The following is a 19,548-nucleotide window of genomic DNA, read 5'->3' on the forward strand; positions in this document are numbered from 1 at the left end:
TTAGTGCAATTATTTAGGATGCAGTGCTATTAATTAATCGCTAAATCGATTTTTAATTAAATTCAATGTTTCATACCTAGGATCTAAAATTCAAATATTTCCGGCGAAATGGATGATTCAAAGATAAATGCAAAAACAAATATAATCTTATATAATCTTATATAATATTTAAATAACAAACTACTGTCAATATGAAGTGAGATATGCACAGAGCATTAAAAATATGCAATGCAAATTTACTAGGTTTGTAAAAATTTTGTAATTAATTAAAAAAATAAACATCCATTATTTTTAGAATCTTACTAAGGAAAATAATGTTTATGGCTGTCGAACGGCTATCGAACGGCTATTGAACGGCTATCGAACGGCTATCGAACGGGTTAGGAACGGCTACGAACGGCTAAGGAACGGCAATGAACGGCTATCGAACGGCTATCGAACGGGTCAGGAACGGCTACGAACGGCTAAGGAACGGCAACGAACGGCTAAGGAACGGCAATGAACGGCTATCGAACGGCTATCGAACGGGTCAGGAACGGCTACGAACGGCTAAGGAACGGCAACGAACGGCTATCGAACGGGTTAGGAACGGCTACGAACGGTTATGTAACGGCTATCGAAACAACGACGGATTGACGATCGAGAATAACAGAGATAGCGAGGAAGAAGAAGAACGGCTAGAGAGTGGCAACGAACGACAACAAACGGGGCAGGAACGGCTACGAACGGCTATCGAACGGCTGTCGAACGGCTACGAACGGTAGCGGACGATACAGAACGGCTATTGGAAAATGACAAACGGTAGTGAACGGCTCAGAAACGGTTACGAAGAGCAAAATAGTGACAACGAATGATAAAACGTACGGTGATACTCGGGGCACATATCGTTTGATCGACGAATCGAGACAACGATGGATCGACGATCGGGAATAACCGAGGAAGCGAAGAAACAACATAGTTTAGAGAAAGGCCACGGCTATTGAAAAATGAACGGTTATGGAATGATATTGAACGACTGTCGAACGACTATTGAACAGTTGTCGAATGGAAATGAACGATTGTCGAACGGAAATGAACGACCGTTGAATGGTTATCGAACGGAAATAGTGTGTGTGTGTGTGTGTGTGTGTGTGTGTGTACTTAAAAGTAAAATTATGTAAAATTTAAGAAATTAATAAAATATAGAAATAAAAAAAGAAAAGAAAAAATAAAAAAAAATGAATATAAAATAATGCGGACGGTGCGCCGGGCTGTAAGGGGAGGCAGCTCCTGAAACAGGAAAAACGCTACATTAATTTTATCTTAATTAAAAATAAAAAACTAATTTTATCTTAATAATTAATAACAAAAATTTTAAAAAGAAATATGTACCTTAGCCCCCTGGAACTGCAGAGCCGTGCCAGTATTCCTATAACCATCTTCTTCTTTTCTCTTCCATTCTTCTTTGCCATTGCCGTATTCTCTCCTCTTCGATTATTCTGTTCTCTTCATATCTTATAACAAATAGTTCGCAGATTTCGTCAGATAGGGACTCCATCCCGAAGAGCAGCCGCAGATTAAAAATGTCGAGATATTTCCATGATCCATTTACATCATTATCCTGGCGACTCTCCGGGGTGTCGCCCCATTCCTCCGCGAGATCGTGTCGCGCGTTCCAGCGCTCCGCCCGCACATTGCGTCGATGCTGTATGTTGATGAACCCGGGAATTTTGACATCATCGGGGTACTATAAAATAATATATTAAAAATACACATACACATACGCACAATTTTTTTTCACAAAAACACTACCTACCTTCCAGACAAATACCACTTTTAGTATCACAGAAAATAAGAGCTCTACAAAACTCCTCTTTCAAAATGAAAAATTAAAAATAGAATCCATTTTATTTGCAGCGTAAGAAATAATCGCACACACGGTTAAACTCGCTGACGCTCTTCTCTCGGACGATACACGACTGAGATTGAAATCGAATGTTACTCTCCGCTGTAGGAATTATAAAGGTCTCAAAACTGGAAGGGTTACACTAGTGTACGAATATTTTTTACACCCACTGTATATTAACCATTGTGATCCTTTCATGGTCTTTTTCTACGCTCGGTATAAACAATATGAACAGTATTCCTATGAAGAGAAATAGATCATGGAACCTTCTTCTTATGTTTTCTGTTTATGATACCAATGTTCGACTGCTATGTACCCTTGCCGCGCGTGTGAGAGAGAGAACGCGTACGAGAGAGAACGATAGCGAGACTTATAATTAATGCGAGAGCACTCAAAGCATTGGAGCGCAAGGGAAAGGCGTGTAAATAATTGCAATTTTTTTTTTGTTACAATTAAAAATATATAATTTATTTAAATGTGTGAGTTTAATAAAATAAAGTATACAATATAAAAGAAAAATAATAATATATAAAATAGGCTGTCGGGCTATGTTGGGGAAGCCGTTTCTGAAAACAGAAGAAAACATATGCATTTCATTAGTTTAAATTATTTAATAATTTATTTTAAGATACTTTTGATATATAATCAATTAAAAGATACTTATACGATGTTATCCATGACTAATCTATTTTAATTTGTTCAAATAGGGCACATGTTGCAGGCCAATATTTGATTCAAACATTTTCAGCACCCTGTGCATGACATATTTTCCACATGGACATAAGCTATGGTTCAATGTTTTCGAACAGAACTAGTTTCTTCAAACTGAAATGATAATTACAATGATCAGTTTTATTATAGAGAAATATATATATATATATATATATATATATGTTATGCCATTGATTCTTATTTTTTATTTTCATTCAAATTTAAAATAAAAGCGTTCTTATAATTAAAATGTAACTTTATTTTAATATTTCAGAGTAATAATGTTGATCATGTTTCATACGAATCGTTATGGTATAAGAAGTATTTTTATAGAAAGACTTAATATATGTTGCATTGCGATGTTTAGCAGCTTATATCCGTAACTGTACCATGCATACTACCGATTCTTTCAATTAATTACTATGCTTCTGTAAGTTATACTGGGATACTTGAGATAATTTTGGCGATATACATAATTTAACATATTTCTAGCCATTTCTCTTTGCAACAAAAACACAATGCAAAAATTCCTAGTAAATAATAGTTGCTGTTTTCGAATTATAAATATTATTATTTGTATATTTCAAAACAAATAAATTTCTGTTTGCAGAAATATTTGTTACTTAAATTAAACTATAAAATTAAAAATCATTTATGTATTGGGAAAAATAATTAGTTAATTAATCTATATATGTTCAAAAACTATATAAAAATCCTAATTTAACTATAATAAATTTTGTCGAAATATATTTGTTGAATATGTATGAATCTTTGTTTCATTAAATTGCAATTCTCTCTATATCTACAATTAGTATATCTTAAATTCATATTTGATCAAAAATAAATGCATAGGCGAAAGTGAAAGTAAAATAAGTAACATAAAATTAAAACATATAAGTAGATAAAAATATATATATTATAAGAACAACCAGAAATGTAAAACTTACTGCTCGCATATGTGTTAAATTAAAATTAAAATTTGAATGGTGTAGACTTCATTGCCGGAGCGTTTAAAATTAAATAAAATGAATCCATTATATATATAAACTCAAGCTACAAATTTTATTTATCTGTTTTGATAAGTCCTCATATATTTTGCGAATCTTTATTAATTCTTTTGTAATATTGCATAAATAAATAATAAAAAAAAATAAGATAAGATAGCAAAAATGAAAAGAAGGAGTAGAGATATAGTAGATAGAAAGACCAAAAAAATTAAGAAAGGAATTCTGCGAATCTATTAATAATTTTAAATAACTGAATGTGTATTCTTTTACATTGCATTTAAGCACAGTGTATTAAATAAAAAATTGATAGCATTCGATCGATTTGCATTTCGATTTCGTTGAAAAATTAGTTTCCATTTTTTTTTTATATATATATGTTCCGCTTTATTATATGATGGGCATTAACCATAAGTTTTATAAGCAAAAAAGAGAATATGAAATCAATAATCTATCTCTTTAGCACATACATGTATAAATTTTGTCTAATTGAAATAAAAAAGTTCCATATTTATATCAGTCACGTAATATTTTTAAGGAAATCACAAAAAATTAATGAAATATAATCAAGCAATTATTGAATATGTCATATTGAAGTGTATGCTAATATCATATTCAAAAAATTACATAATTATAAAAAATATATAATAATGAATAATAAAATAATATGTAATAAATCTTTTATTAAAAATAATTTATAGGCAAAGAAATTTAATTAAAATCATAAAATGCCGGAAAAATTATTCGCTATCCGAATCGTTATGTGGAATATGTAGTTTAGGCAAATACGCTTATTGTTTGACAGAATAGAATGTTAGAATGCGCAGCAATTTCTTTCTAATTAGTTTTTAACTTCTTGCGTTTTACAAAAAAAAAAGTATCTTATATATGTGCATTTATATATTACTTCAATTTTCTCTCTCTTGTTTGATATATTTATTCAAATCTTATCTCTTTATCTTCTTAACAATACAAAACAATCACATCTTCTCTCTTAAGCATATAATAAAAGTAGAGGTAATATATTTCTACTGTATGGTACAGTAACTTTATGGAATAATATCTTCCAGTACGTTGATAATAGGACATCGTCAGTTTTCACTATAGTAGTTACTACATAATATTGTACCAGTGAGTATAATTTTTAGCATATTAAGTGTATTCATTCGTTACAAAAACTTTCTACAAGCAGTATACGACTAATTAAAAAAAAGAAAAACAAGTCAACATTGTTGTCGATAGGTGTAAATAGGAACGAGTGATATTTGGTTTTCTCAAGATGCCTCGATTACTAAGGAATTATTCAAAACTCTTTGTTTTGGAGAAACTGAAATAAGGAATGAAATAAGGAATCGTGTTAAGAATGGAATGAAATATACAGCTCAGACTTGATAAACGGTTTTTTAATTTTAATTTAGACGCACGCTTCTATTTAGAACCTATGCAATTTAAATATAATATATTTTTGAATGTTATTAAAGATCGTAAACTTATATTGTATATTTAATATCTTAACAATAAAATATGCATTTTTTAAATTTGTATGATTATGTACAACTATTTTAAAAATTATGAATTTTAATTTGTTAGTTTTATAATTTTATTAAAAAAATTATTATCATAATAAGAAATATGCGACAGTGTCTCAACACTATACTTTCTATGCACTAATTTTAAAATCGTAAAAATGCTTCAAATTATGCTTTTTATCAATTATATCCCAATCACTCTTGATTTAACTTTAAGCTATGCAATACTCATTTAAAAGAAGATTCTTTTTATTTTAATGAAAATGTATATTATATCCACTTCACTAATTTAATTTTCGTTTAATTAATTGAGACGACCAAAATAAAATTTATTTAATGCAATTATTTAGGGTGCAGTGCTATTAATTAATCGCTAAATCAATTTTTAATTGAATTCAATGTTTCATACCTAGGATCTAAAATTCAAATATTTCCGGCGAAATGGATGATTCAAAGATAAATGCAAAAACAAATATAATCTTATATAATCTTATATAATATTTAAATAACAAACTACTGTCAATATGAAGTGAGATATGTACAGAGCATTAAAGATATGAAATGCAAATTTACTAGGTTTGTAAAAATTTTGTAATTAATTAAAAAAAATAAGACAATTTTAAACACTTCGGTTGTCCAATTTGGCGTGTAACCTTTCTCAAAAATTGTCTTGTACTTGCTAACGCGTACCGAGTCACCTACTTTGAATTTCGCCGGACCCGCGATATTTACACGGTTGTACACAGTAGCCAAGAGTCTTTCAGCGATCGCAGGGGTAACGTCGACGGGTCGCATACCGATCGTTCGATGCTTGCGCGCGTTGTAATCCGATACGAGTCGCGGCAACGCGCTGATCCACTTGTAAGATCCGTTCAGCGTAAACATCTTCCACATGTCATTTTTCAGTGTGCGATTGAATCGCTCAACGATCGATGCCATCAATACTGAATATGTAGAATAGTGATTGATGTCATGTTTCCGCATGAGCCGTTGCACGTCAGCGTTATAAAATTCCTTCCCCATATCAGTCTGTAAGTTTTTCGGACATCTTTTGCTATTTCGAATTATGTCAGCGATAGCATCAGCTGTCTCGCTTCCGCCTTTACTCTTGAGTGGTGCGGCCCACGCGTGCTTGCTCAACGTATCGATGACTGTGAGTATGTAGTGGTAACCTCTGTTGAAACGAGAGTACGGACGCATCTCGACAATGTCAGCTTGCCACAGGTCATCGTATCCCCCGCACTATGACATGTCTTCGGGGAAAATTTTTTCTCGCCGGCGCGTGCAATTCGTTCACCAACTGCCGTTTCTCTAAACTATGTTGTTTCTTCGCTTCCTCGGTTATTCCCGATCGCCGATCCATCGTTGTTTCGATTCGTCGATCAAACGATGTGTGCCCCGAGTATCACCGTGCGATTTATCAATCGTTACTGCTCGATAGCCGTTTCTGAGCCGTTCCTGCCCCGTTCGATAGCTGTTAGTTGCCGTTCCTGCCCCGTTCGATAGCCGTTTCTGCCCCGTTTGTTGCCGTTCGATAGCTGTTAGTTGCCGTTCGATAGCCGTTCCTGCCCCGTTCGATAGCTGTTAGAAAGAAATTGCTGCGCATTCTAACATTCTATTCTGTCAAACAATAAGCGTATTTGCCTAAACTACATATTCCACATAACGATTCGGATAGCGAATAATTTTTCCGGCATTTTATGATTTTAATTAAATTTCTTTGCCTATAAATTATTTTTAATAAAAGATTTATTACATATTATTTTATTATTCATTATTATATATTTTTTATAATTATGTAATTTTTTGAATATGATATTAGCATACACTTCAATATGACATATTCAATAATTGCTTGATTATATTTCATTAATTTTTTGTGATTTCCTTAAAAATATTACGTGACTGATATAAATATGGAACTTTTTTATTTCAATTAGACAAAATTTATACATGTATGTGCTAAAGAGATAGATTATTGATTTCATATTCTCTTTTTTGTAAAACTCTTTTTATAAAACTTATGGTTAATGCCCATCATATAATAAAGCGGAACATATATATATATAAAAAAAAAATGGAAACTAATTTTTCAACGAAATCGAAATGCAAATCGATCGAATGCTATCAATTTTTTATTTAATACGCTGTGCTTAAATGCAGTGTAAAAGAATACACATTCAGTTATTTAAAATTATTAATAGATCCGCAGAATTCCTTTCTTAATTTTTTTGGTCTTTCTATCTACTATATCTCTACTCCTTCTTTTCATTTTTGCTATCTTATCTTATTTTTTTTTATTATTTATTTATGCCATATTACAAAAGAATTAATAAAGATTCGCAAAATATATGAGGACTTATCAAAACAGATAAATAAAATTTGTAGCTTGAGTTTATATATATAATGGATTCATTTTATTTAATTTTAAACGCTCCGGCAATGAAGTCTACACCATTCAAATTTTAATTTTAATTTAACACATATGCGAGCAGTAAGTTTTACATTTCTGGTCGTTCTTATAATATATATATTTTTATCTACTTATATGTTTTAATTTTATGTTACTTATTTTACTTTCACTTTCGCCTATGCATTTATTTTTGATCAAATATGAATTTAAGATATACTAATTGTAGATATAGAGAGAATTGCAATTTAATGAAACAAAGATTCATACATATTCAACAAATATATTTCGACAAAATTTATTATAGTTAAATTAGGATTTTTATATAGTTTTTGAACATATATAGATTAATTAACTAATTATTTTTCCCAATACATAAATGATTTTTAATTTTATAGTTTAATTTAAGTAACAAATATTTCTGCAAACAGAAATTTATTTGTTTTGAAATATACAAATAATAATATTTATAATTCGAAAACAGCAACTATTATTTACTAGGAATTTTTGCATTCTGTTTTTGTTGCAAAGAGAAATGGCTAGAAATATGTTAAATTATGTATATCGCCAAAATTATCTCAAGTATCCCAGTATAACTTACAGAAGCATAGTAATTAATTGAAAGAATCGGTAGTATGCATGGTACAGTTACGGATATAAGCTGCTAAACATCGCAATGCAACATATATTAAATCTTTCTATAAAAATACTTCTTATACCATAACGATTCGTATGAAACATGATCAACATTATTACTCTGAAATATTAAAATAAAGTTACATTTGAATTATAAGAACTCTTTTATTTTAAATTTGAATGAAAATAAAAAATAAGAATCAATGGCATAACATATATATATATATATATTTCTCTATAATAAAACTGGTCATTATAATTATCATTTCAGTTTGAAGAAACTAGTTCTGTTCGAAAACATTGAACCATAGCTTATGTCCATGTGGAAAATATGTCATGCACAGGGTGCTGAAAATGTTTGAATCAAATATTGGCCTGCAACATGTGCCCTATTTGAACAAATTAAAATAGATTAGTCATGGATAACATCGTATAAGTATCTTTTAATTGATTATATATCAAAAGTATCTTAAAATAAATTATTAAATAATTTAAACTAATGAAATGCATATGTTTTCTTCTGTTTTCAGAAACGGCTTCCCCAACATAGCCCGACAGCCTATTTTATATATTATTATTTTTCTTTTATATTGTATACTTTATTTTATTAAACTCACACATTTAAATAAATTATATATTTTTAATTGTAACAAAAAAAAAAAAATTGCAATTATTTACACGCCTTTCCCTTGCGCTCCAATGCTTTGAGTGCTCTCGCATTAATTATAAGTCTCGCTATCGTTCTCTCTCGTACGCGTTCTCTCTCTCACACGCGCGGCAAGGGTACATAGCAGTCGAACATTGGTATCATAAACAGAAAACATAAGAAGAAGGTTCCATGATCTATTTCTCTTCATAGGAATACTGTTCATATTGTTTATACCGAGCGTAGAAAAAGACCATGAAAGGATCACAATGGTTAATATACAGTGGGTGTAAAAAATATTCGTACACTAGTGTAACCCTTCCAGTTTTGAGACCTTTATAATTCCTACAGCGGAGAGTAACATTCGATTTCAATCTCAGTCGTGTATCGTCCGAGAGAAGAGCGTCAGCGAGTTTAACCGTGTGTGCGATTATTTCTTACGCTGCAAATAAAATGGATTCTATTTTTAATTTTTCATTTTGAAAGAGGAGTTTTGTAGAGCTCTTATTTTCTGTGATACTAAAAGTGGTATTTGTCTGGAAGGTAGGTAGTGTTTTTGTGAAAAAAAATTGTGCGTATGTGTATGTGTATTTTTAATATATTATTTTATAGTACCCCGATGATGTCAAAATTCCCGGGTTCATCAACATACAGCATCGACGTAATGTGCGGGCGGAGCGCTGGAACGCGCGACACGATCTCGCGGAGGAATGGGGCGACACCCCGGAGAGTCGCCAGGATAATGATGTAAATGGATCATGGAAATATCTCGACATTTTTAATCTGCGGCTGCTCTTCGGGATGGAGTCCCTATCTGACGAAATCTGCGAACTATTTGTTATAAGATATGAAGAGAACAGAATAATCGAAGAGGAGAGAATACGGCAATGGCAAAGAAGAATGGAAGAGAAAAGAAGAAGATGGTTATAGGAATACTGGCACGGCTCTGCAGTTCCAGGGGGCTAAGGTACATATTTCTTTTTAAAATTTTTGTTATTAATTATTAAGATAAAATTAGTTTTTTATTTTTAATTAAGATAAAATTAATGTAGCGTTTTTCCTGTTTCAGGAGCTGCCTCCCCTTACAGCCCGGCGCACCGTCCGAATTATTTTATATTCATTTTTTTTCTTTTTTTTTCTTTTTTTATTTCTATATTTTATTAATTTCTTAAATTTTACATAATTTTACTATTAAGTACACACACACACACACACACACACAATTTGTAATACTCATACACATTTTTAAATAAATTTATATTTCAAAAAAATTGCAATTATTTAGACGCCTTTCCCTTGCGCTCCAATCCTTTGCGTGCTCTCGCATTAATTATAAGTCTCGCTATCGTTCTCTCTCGTACGCGTTCTTTTCTCACGCGATATTATCGTTCTCTCTCACACGCGCGGCAAGGATACAAAGCAGCCGAACATCGGTGCTGATACGTTGCAATTCTTCCTAGAAAAAATATGGAAAATAATTCAATATCCTCAAATATCGCTGTTTATCAACCGGACATCGGTTTATGATTGTTTATACTTGTCATAAAACATCTAACACAAGCGTCCCCCGCCCCGCAGCCCCCGCGCCTACGAAATCCCCTCCGTCCCGCGTGACGTCATTCCCCGCGCCACCGAAATTATATTTCAAAAAGAAAAATGTATAATTATTTACGCACCTCCCCCTTGCACTACCCTTTTCCCATTCTTTGCGCTAATTATAAGTCTCGCTATCGTTCTCTCTCTTTCGCACGCGATATTATCGTTCTCTCTCACACGCGCGGCAAGGGCGCAAAGCAATCGAACATCGGTGCTGATACGTTGCAATTCTTCCTAGAAAAAATATGGAAAATAATTCAATATCCTCAAATATCGCTGTTTATCAACCGGACATCGGTTTATGATTGTTTATACTTGTCATAAAACATCTAACACAAGCGTCCCCCGCCCCGCAGCCCCCGCGCCTACGAAATCCCCTCCGTCCCGCGTGACGTCATTCCCCGCGCCACCGAAATTATATTTCAAAAAGAAAAATGTATAATTATTTACGCACCTCCCCCTTGCACTACCCTTTTCCCATTCTTTGCGCTAATTATAAGTCTCGCTATCGTTCTCTCTCTTTCGCACGCGATATTATCGTTCTCTCTCACACGCGCGGCAAGGGCGCAAAGCAATCGAACATCGGTGCTGATACGTTGCAATTCTTCCTAGAAAAAATATGGAAAATAATTCTGGCCCTAATATCCAATCCTCTTCAAATACCGCTGTTTATCAACCGGACATCGGTTTATGATTGTTTATACTTGTCATAAAACGTCCAACACGTCCCCCGCCCCGCCCCGCAGCCCCCGCGCCGACGAAATCCCCTCCGTCCCGCGTGACGTCATTCCCCCGCGCCACCGAAAAATCCCTCCATCCTGCGTGACATCATTCCCCGCGCCGCTGAGATCCCCTCGCGCCTCACCCCCCCTGAGAGGACCTGAGTTAGAACTCTCCTTGTATACCTACTTCCGCTACCGTTCGTAGCCGTTCGACAGCCGTTCGATAGCCGTTCGTAGCCGTTCCTGCCCCGTTTGTTATCGTTCGTTGCGACTCTCTAGCCATTCTTCTTCTTCCTCGCTATATCTGTCATTCTCGATCGTCAATCCATCGTTGTTTCGATAGCCGTTACATAACCGTTCGTAGCCGTTCCTGACCCGTTCGATAGCCGTTCGTTGCCGTTCCTTAGCCGTTCGTAGCCGTTCCTGGCCCGTTCGATAGCCGTTCGATAGCCGTTCGTAGCCGTTCCTGGCCCGTTCGATAGCCGTTCGATAGCCGTTCGTAGCCGTTCCTGCCCCGTTCGTTGTCGTTCGTTGCCACTCTCTAGTCGTTCGTAGCTGTTCTTCTTCTTCCTCGCTATCTCTGTTATTTTCGATCCATCGTTGTTTCGATAGCCGTTACATAACCGTTCGTAGCCGTTCGACAGCCATAAACATTATTTTCCACAGTAAAATTCTAAAAATAATAGATGTTTATTTTTTTTAATTAATTACAAAATTTTTACAAACCTAGTAAATTTGCATTTCATATCTTTAATGCTCTGTGTATATCTCACTTCATATTGACAGTAGTTTGTTATTTAAATGTTATATAAGATTATATAAGATTATGTTTTTTTTTTGCATTTATCTTTGAATCATCCATTTCGCCTGAAATATTTGAATATTAGATCCTAGGTATGAAACATTGAATTCAATTAAAAATCGATTTAGCGATTAATTAATAGCACTGCACCCTAAATAATTGCACTAAATAAATTTTATTTTGGTCGTCTCAATTAATTAAACGAAAATTAAATTAGTGAAGTGGATATAATATACATTTTCATCAAAATAAAAAGAATCTTCTTTTAAATGAGTATTGCATAGCTTAAAGTTAAATCAAGAGTGATTGAGATATAATTGATAAAAAGCATAATTTGAAGCATTTTTACGATTTTAAAATTTGTGCATAGAAAGTATAGTGTTGAGACACTGTCGCATATTTCATATGATAATAATTTTATGATAATAATTTTTTTAATAAAATTATAAAACTAACAAATTAAAATTCATAATTTTTAAAATAGTTGTACATAATCATACAAATTTAAAAAATGCATATTTTATTGTTAAGATATTAAATATACAATGTAAGTTTACGATATTTAATAACATTGAAAAATATATTATATTTAAATTGCATAGGTCCTAAATCGAAGCGTGCGTCTAAATTAAAATTGAAAAACCGTTTATCAAGTCTGAGCTGTATATTTCATTCCATTCTTAACACGATTCCTTATTTCATTCCTTATTTCAGTTTCTCCAAAACAAAGAATTTTGAATAATTCCTTAGTAATCGAGGCATCTTGAGAAAACCAAATATCACTCGTTCCTATTTACACGTCGACAACAATGTTGACTTGTTTTTCTTTTTTTTTTAATTAATCGTATACTGCTTGCAGAAAGTATTTGTAACGAATGAATACACTTAATATGCTAAAAATTATACTCACTGGTACAATATTATGTAGTAACTACTATAGTGAATACTGACGATGTCTTATTATCAACGTACTGGAAGATATTATTCCATAAAGTTACTGTACCATACAGTAGAAATATATTACCTATATTTTTATTACATGCTTAAGAGAGAAGATGTGATTGTTTTGTATTGTTAAGAAGATAAGAAGATAAGAGGATAAGATTTGAATGAATATATCAAACAAGAGAGAGAAAATTGAAGTAATATATAAATGCACATATATAAGATACTTTTTTGTAAAACGCAAGAAGTTAAAAACTAATTAGAAAGAAATTGCTGCGCATTCTAACATTCTATCCTGTCAAACAATAAGCGTATTTGCCTAAACTACATATTCCACATAACGATTCGGATAGCGTAATAATTTTTCCGGCATTTTATGATTTTAATTAAATTTCTTTGCCCATAAATTATTTTTAATAAAAGATTTATTACATATTATTTCATTATTCATTATTATATATTTTTTATAATTATGTAATTTTTTGAATATAATATTAGCATACACTTCAATATGACATTCAATAATTGCTTGATTATATTTCATTAATTTTTTGTGATTTCCTTAAAAATATTACGTGATTGATATAAATATGGAACTTTTTTATTTCAATTAGACAAAATTTATACATGTATGTGCTAAAGAGATAGATTATTGATTTCATATTCTCTTTTTTGCTTATAAAACTTATGGTTAATACCCATCATATAATAAAGCGGAACATATAAAAAAATGGAAACTAATTTTTCAACGAAATCGAAATGCAAATCGATCGAATGCTATCAATTTTTTATTTAATACGCTGTGCTTAAATGCAGTGTAAAAGAATACACATTCAGTTATTTAAAATTATTAATAGATCCGCAGAATTCCTTTCTTAATTTTTTTGGTCTTTCTATCTACTATATCTCTACTCCTTCTTTTCATTTTTGCTATCTTATCTTATTTTTTTTTATTATTTATTTATGCCATATTACAAAAGAATTAATAAAGATTCGCAAAATATATGAGGACTTATCAAAACAGATAAATAAAACTCGTAGCTTGAGTTTATATACAGGGTGTCAGGGAAATTTTTGCCCATACGAAGTAAGGAGGTAGATTGGCTCAAATTAAGAAGGAAGGACTTGTACTGTTTTGTGATATTCGCAATAATTAACGAAAAATTAAATAAAGAATATCGGCCAATCTGCGTGAGTAGAAGCGCGCGGCGACGAGAGTCGTCCCACTGTAATCTTATACTAGGCGCGCGGCGAAGCGATGGGCGGATCGCTCTCCGAGACATGATGGTGGCGTGCGATATATCGCAATACCGCGCCGAAAAATAACCCGTCCTTTTAGTGGCGAGAAAATGATGCGCTATCATTTCCACACCACCTTGCGGTAGACAGCATGGTGCGCTTTTTTTATAGTGGTTTCCTCCATAGGCCTATTCCACTCTCAACTTAAATATTTGTGAAAATTGTTCAAAATGCCGTTACTGTACGCTGAATGTATCGTAAATGTAAAAAATTGATGATGACAGTACCTTCACAAAAATTGATCCGTGGTTGAAAATCCTTCGATAAAATGTGTTACACACGTTGGTAATGATACGGACGTAATCCATTACACGTAAAGCGTGATGTACTGCGTATCGCGAAAAACCAAATTCATGTGCCACACGAGGCACGCTAGTTCCAAGATATTCATAAAATGCTTCAAGAATCCTTTCATCATCTCGTACACGAAGACGCACTGCTGGACCGGTTATCCCGATATTATGCACGATATCCAGTTTCACATAATTATTGCACAACTCGTAAAACTGTACGTCCACTTGGTTTTCGTGCACGCCCGGGAAATCATTCCACGTAAATTGCGGCCGCGCGATAAGTATTTTCTCCCGCTAGCCCGTATGCCACAATCATATCCGTATATTCCTGCAGAGTACACTTCATTTTCACTATTAATTTACTACGCGAACACAAGATTTTTAATAAAACCGTCTGAGCTCTCGCAGGCTGTTGCCAGAGTGCATACTCCAGCAGCACGCAACTACAGCTGAACGGACATGCGAGTGTAAGCGTACGTGTGAACTCGACGCCTGCGCATTATGATTACACTCACATGTCCGCTCAGCTGTAGTTGCATGCTGCTGGCGTATGCACTCTAGCAACAGCCTGCGAGAGCTGAGACAGTTTTAGTAAAAATCATGTGTTCGCGTAGTAAATTAACAGTGAAAATGAAGTGTACTCTGCAGGAATATACGGATATGATTGTGGCATACGGGCTAGCGGGAGAAAATACTTATCGCGCGGCCGCAATTTACGTGGAATGATTTCCCGGGCGTGCACGAAAACCAAGTGGACGTACAGTTTTACGAGTTGTGCAATAATTATGTGAAACTGGATATCGTGCATAATATCGGGATAACCGGTCCAGCAGTGCGTCTTCGTGTACGAGATGATGAAAGGATTCTTGAAGCATTTTATGAAAATCCTGGAACTAGCGTGCGTCATGTGGCACACGAATTTGGTTTTTCGCGATACGCAGTACATCACGCTTTACGTGTAATGGATTACGTCCGTATCATTACCAACGTGTGTAACACATTTTATCGAAGGATTTTCAACCACGGATCAATTTTTGTGAAGGTACTGTCATCATCAATTTTTTACATTTACGATACATTCAGCGTACAGTAACGGCATTTTGAACAATTTTCACAAATATTTAAGTTGAGAGTGGAATAGGCCTATGGAGGAAACCACTATAAAAAAAGCGCACCATGCTGTCTACCGCAAGGTGGTGTGGAAATGATAGCGCATCATTTTCTCGCCACTAAAAGGACGGGTTATTTTTCGGCGCGGTATTGCGATATATCGCACGCCACCATCATGTCTCGGAGAGCGATCCGCCCATCGCTTCGCCGCGCGCCTAGTATAAGATTACAGTGGGACGACTCTCGTCGCCGCGCGCTTCTACTCACGCAGATTGGCCGATATTCTTTATTTTTGTTAATTATTGCGAATATCACAAATCAGTACAAGTCCTTCCTTCTTAATTTGAGCCAATCTACCTCGTTACTTCGTATGGGCAAAAATTTCCCTGACACCCTGTATAATGGATTTATTTTATTTAATTTTAAACGCTCCGGCAATGAAGTCTACACCATTCAAATTTTAATTTTAATTTAACACATATCCGAACAGTAAGTTTCACGTTTCTGGTCGTTCTTATAATATATATATATATATATATATATATATATATATATATATATATGTATATATTTTTTTTTATCTACTTATATGTTTTAATTTTATGTTACTTATTTTACTTTCACTTTCGCCTATCCGTTTATTTTTGATCAAATATGAATTTAAGATATACGAATTGTAGATATAGAGAGAATTTCAATTTAATGAAACAAAGATTCATACATATTCAACAAATATATTTCAACAAAATTTATTATAGTTAAATTAGGATTTTTATATAGTTTTTGAACATATATAGATTAATTAACTAATTATTTTTCCCAATACATAAATGATTTTTAATTTTATAGTTTAATTTAAGTAACAAATATTTCTGCAAACAGAAATTTATTTGTTTTGACATATTCAAATAATAATATTTATAATTCGAAAACAGCAACTATTATTTACTAGGAATTTTTGCATTGTGTTTTTGTTGCAAAAAGAAATGGCTAGAAATATGTTAAATTATGTATATCGCCAAAATTATCTCAGGTATCCCAGTATAACTTACAGAAGCATAGTAATTAATTGAAAGAATCGGTAGTATGCATGGTACAGTTACGGATATAAGCTGCTAACATCGCGATGCAACATATATTAAGTCTTTCTGTAAAAATACTTCTTATACCATAACGATTCGTATGAAACATGATCAACATTATTACTCTGAAATATTAAAATAAAGTTACATTTGAATTATAAGAACGCTTTTATTTTAAATTTGAATGAACATAAGAATCAATGGCATAACATATATATATTTCTCTATAATAAAACTGATCACTATAATTATTATCATTTCGTATAGAAGAGATATACATTTATATTATAAAAAGATACATAAAGGAAAAAGATTTGAAAATAGACGTGCATATGTAGATTTTATTAATTTTATTTATATGTGTATATATTTATATATACATATATGCATTCCATTTTCCATTGTCTTTAAATGTGTATGATTTATTAATAACTTGAAAGAAATTTCTAACAATATATGTTTAAGTTTTATATATGCCCACAGTTATATGGAAAATATTAAATTATAATTCAATATTATAATAATTATAAAAAATATAATTATAATTTATCCTTTTGCTCTGGAATTAATTTCTTAGCCATAACTTTTAATTCTTTCCTCGCAATTTTTCCTGAATTTGTACGTGGAGAAGCATTCAGAAATATCACTCCAGCACGAAGTTTGTATTAATCCATCATGTTATTTGCCACTAAGTCTATTAATTCTTGTTCTGTCACCTACACATACACAATTTGATCATTGTAGTATATTTGATAAAACATTTTATATACTTTGCATTAGAAAATAATCTGAACGTAATTATCATAGGACATGTATGCAATTAATGTTTAAATTATAATCTGCAATTTATTATTAAAAAAAGGAAATAGAAATTTACAAGTTCAATAACAATTTAAAGAACCGAATAATCTTGATAGGAATATTAAAAAAATTTATTATAAAAAGTTGTAACGTTTCATGTAAGATTTTTAAATTTCCATACAACTGATAAATCATAAATTGACAAATTTATATTTTATAAATATACTCGCGTTTTGTACCCTTATCATATTTGCAATAAGATCGTCGGAAGACGCGTGAATAATTATGTACCGAGTCGTGATAAAACTCCATCGTTTGAGAACAAATGTGACGAGTAAGTTTCGTTTAACTTCTTTCTATTTTTATATTTTTTTTACAAATTCTATTATTACTATTATTTAATTTTAATTTTTCCCATAGCATTTCGTTGGAGTGTCGTGCGGTTCGTATACTAGGTAGACGATACGCATTGACAGCTACGGAATTCAAATTCCTCGAAATTGGTATCAACATGGGTCCGCCGAGTTACGTGGAGATTGTCATAGGAGATCATCGAGGAAAGGAACTGATATTATCTCTCGAAACGTGGAAGGGACTCTACGAGCAACGTCGCAATATTCAAAATTTCCTTCGGAACGACTCTAAAGATGACTACAATTTCATAAGCGTTGGACCACTAACAGTGAGAGTTCGTACGATTAACGACGTCAAACTCATAAGTCTCGAATCTTCAAACGTATGCATGATGATGATCGAATCGACGTTACATCGTATGTTCAATCTTGATCAATGCATAGATGTAACTTTTGATCGATTGGATAAAATTATCCAAACAGTTGATGTCAAGTTTACGCAATTCTCCAATATCGCGTCCACTGTAATAAATCCGAAAGAAATATCAAATGTAATACGCGCGAATGACGCTTTCAACAAGCATCAGCTCGTCGATTGCGAGCTGGCAGCTTTAGTTTTTAGTCCATAGTACGTAAGAAAATATGTAAAACAAAAATAAAGAGTTTTAATAAGTCTAAATCATGATGTAATTTCTTCGCACGTATTTCTATCCGCCCAATCCTTCAAAAGAATACCTCTATTTATATTGTTTATTAAATGGACATCGATAATATTGTTTATACTTGCGATAATACAGAGATGACAGAGAGAGATAAAGGGATAGAGAGAGAAAGAGAGAGGGATAAAGATAGAGGGATAGAGGGATAGAGAGAGAAAGGAATAGAGAGAGAGAAAGGGATAGAGAAAAATTATTCTGGGGCGCCATTTGTTTATATTGTTTATAAATTTGTGCGACGCGTGAAATTTGAAAAAATCTATAATTATTTATATTAGGTGTGTACCGCGAGAGCACAAAGCAGCCGAACATCGGCGCTGTTAAAATTTTTCCTTAAAAAATAAAATAAAATAAAATAAAAAAGGGAAGATGATTTTGGGTCAGCCCCAAGATCTTCTTTAAAGGAATATCGCTATTTATATTGTTTATCAACTGGTGATATTGTTTATACTTGCGATAATACAGAGATGACAGAGAGAGATAAAGGGATAGAGAGAGAGAGAGAGAGAGAGAGAAAGAGAGAGGGATAGAGATAAAGGGGGGAGGGGTGAGAGAGAGAGAAAAATGATTCTGGGGTGCCATTTGTTTATATTGTTTATAAATTGGTGCGACGCGTAATTTGCAAAAATCTAGAATTATTTATATTAGAGGTGTACCGCGAGAGCACAAAGCAGCCGAACATCGGCGCTGTTACAATTCTTCGTTAAAAAAAATAAGATAAAATAAAATAAGATAAAATAAAATAAAATAAAAAAAAGAGAAAATGATTTTGGGTTAGGCCCAAAATCCTCTTCAAAGGAATACCGCTGTTTTTTGTTTACACTTGCGATAAAAAACATCCAACACAAGCGTCCCCCGCCCCGCCCCGCGCCAACGAAATCCCCTCCGTCCCGCGTGACGTCATTCCCCCGCGCCACTGAGATCCCCTCGCGCCTCACCCCCCCTGAAAGGACCAGGGTTAGAACCCGCCTTATATATCTACTCATTATTGAAAATGGAATACAATAA

The 19,548-nt window shown here is 33.0% G+C and overlaps 1 protein-coding gene across 1 annotated transcript; it reads left to right on the forward strand.

Moving 5' to 3' along the window:
• Nucleotides 1–9,708: 9,708 nt before the first annotated feature.
• LOC145974323 (uncharacterized) lies at nt 9,709–18,453 on the forward strand. Its single transcript, XM_083104116.1, has 2 exons — nt 9,709–9,788; nt 17,892–18,453. The coding sequence occupies exons 1-2, from the start codon at nt 9,709–9,711 to the stop codon at nt 18,451–18,453; spliced, it is 642 nt and encodes a 213-aa protein (XP_082960242.1).
• Nucleotides 18,454–19,548: the final 1,095 nt, after the last annotated feature.

This window comes from Camponotus vicinus, unplaced genomic scaffold, assembly GCF_025532165.1.
Source record: "Camponotus vicinus isolate PSW18456_S1 unplaced genomic scaffold, iyCamVici1.0 SCAF_7, whole genome shotgun sequence".
NCBI classification, from domain to species: domain Eukaryota; kingdom Metazoa; phylum Arthropoda; class Insecta; order Hymenoptera; family Formicidae; genus Camponotus; species Camponotus vicinus.